A 6,918-nucleotide genomic window follows, 5' to 3' on the forward strand; every position below is an offset into this window, starting at 1 on the left:
AGAAACTTATCAGCCATGATTGAATGGTAGAACAGACTTGATGGGCTAAATGGCCTAATTTCTAGAGCTATGTCTAATGGCCTTATGGAAGAACAGTAGGATGAGTGGAGGGGAAGGTGGGAAGAGAGCAAGGTGGGGTTGGAAGATGATGAGGACCAGAGATGATTGTTTTTTGGACTGGAGGCTGTGACTAGCAGTGTGTCTCAAGGAACAGTAATGAGGCCACTGCTTTTCGTCACTTATGTAAATGGTATGGACAGGGTGGTTAAAAGGCATTTGGCATGTTGGCCTTAATTGCTCAGTCATTTGATATTGGAGTGGGAAGTCATGTTGAGGTTGTACAGGGCATTGGTGAGGCCTCTTCTGGTATACTGTGTCCAGTTCTGGTCATCCAGTTATAGGAAGGATATTATCAAGTTGGAGAGAGTTCAGAAGAAATTTACCAGGTATGGAAGGTTTGAGTTATAAAGAAAGGCTGGATAGGCTGGGACATTTTTCACTGGAACATAGGAGGTTGGGAGGGTGATCTGATAGAAGTCTACAAAATAATGAGAGATATAGGTAGAGATAAAGTTTGTTCGCTTTTCGCTAGCAGCGAGATTTAACAAAGACGTAAGAGGCAAAATTTTTTGACAGAGCGTAGTTTGTGTGTGGAATGAACATTCTGAGAAAGTGGTACAATTACAAGGTTTAAAAGACATTTGGATAAATACGTGTTTTGGAAATGTTTGGAGAGATATGGGCCAGGAGCAGGCAGGTGGTACTAGCTTAGTTTGGGATTATGTTAGGCACAGACTTGTTGGACTGAAGGGTCTGTTTCCATGCTGTATGACAAAATGGGGACATGAATAAAGGAGGCATTGTTAGTAAGTTTACAGATGACAACAAAATTAGTGATGTAGTAGATAGTGAAGATGGCCACCTCAAAGTGCAATGGACTATTGATCAAATGGGCTGAGAAGCAGCAGATGGGAGTTTACTTGAGATAAATGTGAGGTGTTGCATTTTGGTACGGCAAATCAGGCAGGATTTATAACCTTAATGTAAGAGTGCTGGGGAGTGTTGCCGAGCAAAGAGACCTTGGGGTACAGGTACATAGTACCTTGAAGGTGGCGTCGCAAGTAGGCAGGTAGTGAAGAAGGCATTTGGTATGCTCGGTCAGTGCATTGAGTTGGGAGGTCATGTTGCGGCTGCACAGGACAATGGTTAGGCCACTTTTGGAATTCTGTGATCAATTTTGACTACAGGAAAGCTGTTAAAACATGAAAGTGGCCAAAAAGGGATTGGAAAGCTTGAGCTACATGGAGAGGCTGAATAAGCTGGGGCTATTTTCCCTGGAACATCAGAGACAGAGGGGGTGGCCTTATAGAGGTTGATAAAAATCAGGAAGGGCATGGAAAGGATGAATAACCAAGATTCCCCAGAGTAGGAAGTCCAAAACTAGAGGGAACAGGTTTAAGGTGAGAGGGGAAAGATTTAAAATGGACTTAAGGGGGCAACCTTTCCCAACACAGGGTGGTGCCAGAACCATCTGGGTGTGTCTATGAATAGAAAAGCTTTAAGGGGACAGGGGTCAAATACTGAAAAAGGGACTAGGTTAATTTAGGATATTTGATCAGCAGGGACAAGTTGGATTGAAGGGTCTATTTCCATTCTGCACTAATATGTGACTGGATGAGAGTGGCGATAAGAGAGATGGGGTGTGCGGGAGGAAGTGTGACTGAGAAGGGGTAGGTGGGAGGAGGGGTGAGGGGGGGTGCGTGGGGGCAGGGGTGAGGGGACAGCGAAGAGGCTCAAGTAGGGGTCAGGTGGCAGAAGGTTTCATGGGGAGAGTGGAGGGGACAAGAGGGAATTGGGGGGTGGGTCAGAGATAGTTGGGGGGAGGAGTGAGACGGGGGGGGGGAAATGAGTGAGATGGGAGCGGGTGAGTGAGTGAGATGGGGAGGCGAAGAGTGAATGACACGGGGGGGGGGAGGCGAAGAGTGAATGACACGGGGGGGGAGGCGAAGAGTGAATGACACGGGGGGGGGGGGGGGAAAGAGTGAATGACACGGGGGGGGGAGGAAGAGTGAATGACACGGGGGGGGGAGGAAGAGTGAATGACACGGGGGGGGGAGGAAGAGTGAATGACACGGGGGGGAGGAAGAGTGAATGACACGGGGGGGGGGAGGAAGAGTGAATGACACGGGGGGGGGAAGAGTGAGTGACAAGGCGGGGGGGAGAAGAGTGAGTGACACGGCGGGGGGGGGGGAAAGAGTGAGTGACACGGGGAGGGAATAAGTGACACGGGGGGGGGTCAGTGACACGGGGGGGGGTCAGTGACACGGGGGGGGTCTGTGACACGGGGGGGGTCTGTGACACGGGGGGGGGTCTGTGACACGGGGGGGGGTCTGTGACACGGGGGGGGTCAGTGACACGGGGGGGGGTCAGTGACACGGGGGGGGGTCAGTGACACGGGGGGGGGTCAGTGACACGGGGGGGGGGTCAGTGACACGGGGGGGGGTCAGTGACACGGGGGGGGGTCAGTGACACGGGGGGGGGGGTCAGTGACACGGGGGGGGGGGTCAGTGACACGGGGGGGGGGGTCAGTGACGGGGGGGCGGGGTCAGTGACGGGGGGGCGGGGTCAGTGACGGGGGGGGCGGGGTCAGTGACGGGGGGGCGGGGTCAGTGACGGGGGGGCGGGGTCAGTGACGGGGGGGCGGGGTCAGTGACGGGGGGGCGGGGTCAGTGACGGGGGGGCGGGGTCAGTGACGGGGGGGCGGGGTCAGTGACGGGGGGGGGGGGGTCAGTGACGGGGGGGGGGGGTCAGTGACGGGGGGGGGGGTCAGTGACGGGGGGGGGGGGTCAGTGACGGGGGGGGGGGTCAGTGACGGGGGGGGGGGTCAGTGACGGGGGGGGGGTCAGTGACGGGGGGGGGGGGAAGTGACACGGGGGGGGGGGAAAGTGACACGGGGGGGGGGGGAGAAAGTGACACGGGGGGGGGGAAAGTGACACGGGGGGGGGGAAAGTGACACGGGGGGGGGGAAAGTGACACGGGGGGGGGGGTAAGTGACACGGGGGGGGGTAAGTGACACGGGGGGGGTAAGTGACACGGGGGGGGGTAAGTGACACGGGGGGGGGGTAAGTGACACGGGGGGGGTAAGTGACACGGGTGGGGTAAGTGACACGGGGGAGGGTAAGTGACACGGGGGGGGTAAGTGACACGGGGGGGGGTAAGTGACACGGGGGGGGGTAAGTGACACGGGGGGGGTAAGTGACACGGGGGGGGGGGGTAAGTGACACGGGGGGGGGGGGTAAGTGACACGGGGGGGGGGGTAAGTGACACGGGGGGGGGGGGTAAGTGACACGGGGGGGGGTAAGTGACGGGGGGGGGGGTAAGTGACGGGGGGGGGGGGGGGGGGAGTGACGGGGGGTGACTGGGGGGGAGAGTGACTGGGGGGGGAGGGAGTGACGGAGGGGGGGGAGGGAGTGACGGGGGGGGGGGAGTGACGAGAGGGGGGGGGAGTGACGAGAGGGGGGGGAGAGAGGTGGGGGAGAGAGGGTGGGGGGAGAGAGGGGGGGGGAGAGAGGGGGGGGGAGAGAGGGGGGGGGAGAGAGGGGGGGGGGAGAGAGGGGGGGGGGAGAGAGGGGGGGGAGAGAGGGGGGGGGGGGAGAGAGGGGGGGGGGGAGAGAGGGGGGGGGAGAGAGGGGGGGGGGGAGAGAGGGGGGGGGAGAGAGGGTGGGGGAGAGAGGGTGGGGGAGAGAGGGTGGGGGAGAGAGGGTGGGGGAGAGAGGGTGGGGGAGAGAGGGTGGGGGAGAGAGGGTGGGGGAGAGAGGGTGGGGGAGAGAGGGGTGGGGGAGAGAGGGTGGGGAGAGAGGGTGGGGGAGAGAGGGTGGGGGAGAGAGGGTGGGGGAGAGAGGGTGGGGGAGAGAGGGTGGGGAGAGAGGGGTGGGGGAGAGAGGGTGGGGGAGAGAGGGTGGGGGAGAGAGGGTGGGGGAGAGAGGGTGGGGGAGAGAGGGTGGGGGAGAGAGGGTGGGGGAGAGAGGGTGGGGGAGAGAGGGTGGGGGAGAGAGGGTGGGGGAGAGAGGTGGGGGAGAGAGGGTGGGGGAGAGAGGGTGGGGGAGAGAGGGTGGGGGAGAGAGGGTGGGGGAGAGAGGGTGGGGGAGAGAGGGTGGGGGAGAGAGGGTGGGGGAGAGAGGGTGGGGGAGAGAGGGTGGGGAGAGAGGGTGGGGGAGAGAGGGTGGGGGAGAGAGGGTGGGGGAGAGAGGGTGGGGGAGACGGGGGGGAGAGGGGGGGGGGAGAGAGGGGGGGGAAAAGGGGGGGGGGAGAGGGGGTGGGGGGGGAGGGGGGGGGGGAGAGGGGGAGGGGGGGGGGGAGACGGGGGGGGGGGGGGGGAGAGACGGGGGGGGGGAGAGAGACGGGGGGGGGAGAGAGACGGGGGGGGAGAGAGACGGGGGGGGGGAGAGACGGGGGGGGGAGAGAGACGGGGGGGGGGGAGAGAGACGGGGGGGGGAGAGACGGGGGGGGGGAGAGACGGGGGGGGGGAGAGACGGGGGGGGGGAGAGAGACGGGGGGGGAGAGAGGGGGGGGGGGGAGAGAGACGGGGGGGGGGAGAGAGACGGGGGGGGGAGAGAGACGGGGGGGGGGAGAGAGACGGGGGGGGGAGAAAGACGGGGGGGGGGGAGAGACGGGGGGGGGGAGAGAGACGGGGGGGGGAGAGAGACGGGGGGGAGAGAGACGGGGGGGGGAGAGAGACGGGGGGGGGAGAGAGACGGGGGGGGGGAGAGAGACGGGGGGGGGAGAGAGACGGGGGGGGGAGAGAGACGGGGGGGGGAGAGAGACGGGGGGGGGAGAGAGACGGGGGGGGGAGAGAGACGGGGGGGGGGAGAGAGACGGGGGGGGGAGAGAGACGGGGGGGGAGAGAGACGGGGGGGAGAGAGACGGGGGAGAGAGAGACGGGGGGGGGAGAGAGAGACGGGGGGGGGGAGAGAGACGGGGGGGGGAGAGAGACGGGGGGGGGGAGAGAGACGGGGGGGGAGAGAGACGGGGGGGGAGAGAGACGGGGGGGGGGAGAGAGACGGGGGGGGGAGAGAGACGGGGGGGAGAGAGACGGGGGGGGAGAGAGACGGGGGGGGAGAGAGACGGGGGGGGAGAGAGACGGGGGGGGAGAGAGACGGGGGGGGGAGAGAGACGGGGGGGGAGAGAGACGGGGGGGGGGAGAGAGACGGGGGGGGGGGGGGGGAGAAAGACGGGGGGGGGAGAGACGGGGGGGGGGAGAGAGACGGGGGGGGGGAGAGAGACGGGGGGGGGGGGGGAGAGAGACGGGGGGGGGGGGGAGAGAGACGGGGGGGGGGGAAGAGAGACGGGGGGGGGGGGAAGAGAGACGGGGGGGGGGGGGGGGAGAGAGACGGGGGGGGAAGAGAGAGACGGGGGGGGGGGGAGAAGAGACAGATGGGGGGGGGGGGAGAAGAGACAGACGGGGGGGGGAGAAGAGAGAGACGGGGGGGGGAAGAGAGAGACGGGGGGGGGGAAGAGAGAGATGGGGGGGGGGGAGAAGAGAGAGACGGGGGGGGGGAAGAGAGAGACGGGGGGGGAAGAGAGAGACGGGGGGGGGGAAGAGAGAGACGAGGGGGGGGAAGAGAGAGACGGGGGGGGGGGAAGAGAGAGACGGGGGGGGGGGAAGAGAGAGACGGGGGGGGGGAAGAGAGAGACGGGGGGGGGGGGAGAAGAGAGAGACGGGGGGGGGGAAGAGAGAGACGGGGGGGGGAAGAGAGAGACGGGGGGGGGGGGGAAGAGAGAGACGAGGGGGGGGAAGAGAGAGACGGGGGGGGGAAGAGAGAGACGGGGGGGGGGGAAGAGAGAGACGAGGGGGGGGAAGAGAGAGACGGGGGGGGGGGAAGAGAGAGACGGGGGGGGGAAGAGAGAGACGGGGGGGGGAAGAGAGAGACGGGGGGGGGGAAGAGAGAGACGGGGGGGGGGGGGAAGAGAGAGACGGGGGGGGGGGAGAGAGAGACGGGGGGGGGGGGAGAAGAGAGAGACGGGGGGGGGGGGGGAGAAGAGAGAGACGGGGTAGAGTAACGCGAGTGGGTGGTGGCGAGTGGGGCTGGATCTGGCTAAAAGCCTGAGCCAACAGTGAAGCCGACAGCCCGCCACCCGAACCTCACTCCCCCCAGGCCCGGCCCGGCCCCTCTCCCCAGGCCCGGCCCCTGCCCCCGTCCCCAGGCCCGGCCCCTGCCCCCGTCCCCAGGCCCGGCCCCTGTTCCCTGTCCCCAGACCCCTCTCCCCGGCCCCTGTCCCCAGGCCCGGCCCCTGTCTCCGGCCTAAACAAAGCGCATTCACCGCCTGTTTTCCGCCGCCCGCGCACTCACCTGGCCCACATTCTCCGTGGCGTCCGCCAGAATGCCGTAGTTACGGTACAACTCCTCCACCGTGGTCATTGTTTAATCTCCCCCCCGCCCCCGGCACCGACTGTACTGCGGTTACTGGTGAGAACGTGAGACTGCCACTCAATACTCTTCGCTGCCGCCTGTCAATCAAGCGGTAAACCTCGCGACAACCTTACAGTCCTCCGGCGACACCGCCACCTTCCCCCCGGGAGTTCCTGCAGTGACACGCCACCTTCCGCCCGGGAGTTCCTCCACCGACATCGCCACCTTGCGTCCGGGAGTTCCCCTAGTGACACACCACCTTCCGCCCGGGAGTTCCTCCACCGACATCTCCACCTTGCGGCCGGGAGTTCCCCTAGTGATACACCATCTTCCGCCCGGGAGCTCATCCACCGACATCGCCACCTTCCGCCCGGGAGTTCCTCCAGCGACACCGCCACCTACCGCTCGGGAGTCCTCCAGCGAGGAGAAAGTGAGGACTGCAGATGCTGGAGGTCACAGCCTAAAAATGTGTTGCTGGAAAAGCGCAGCAGGTCAGGCAGCATCCAAG

General features: G+C 64.8%; 1 protein-coding gene across 2 annotated transcripts in view; it reads right to left on the reverse strand.

Moving 5' to 3' along the window:
• The window catches only part of api5 (apoptosis inhibitor 5), a 29,410-nt gene extending 22,896 nt beyond the window's left edge, over positions 1–6,514 (reverse strand). Inside the window, exon 1 of one of the 2 annotated variants that reach the window (XM_043705483.2) lies at positions 6,351–6,514. In XM_043705483.2, the coding sequence (XP_043561418.1) occupies positions 6,351–6,419 (69 nt within the window). In that variant the 5' untranslated portion in view covers positions 6,420–6,514. The remainder of the gene's footprint in view (positions 1–6,350) is intronic. The other variant, XM_043705482.2, reaches the window with a different exon arrangement.
• Positions 6,515–6,918: the final 404 nt, after the last annotated feature.

The sequence above is a fragment of the Chiloscyllium plagiosum genome, unplaced genomic scaffold (assembly GCF_037043375.1).
Source record: "Chiloscyllium plagiosum isolate Xiang-an unplaced genomic scaffold, Cpla_swu_hap1 HiC_scaffold_18, whole genome shotgun sequence".
Taxonomy (NCBI): Eukaryota; Metazoa; Chordata; class Chondrichthyes; order Orectolobiformes; family Hemiscylliidae; genus Chiloscyllium; species Chiloscyllium plagiosum.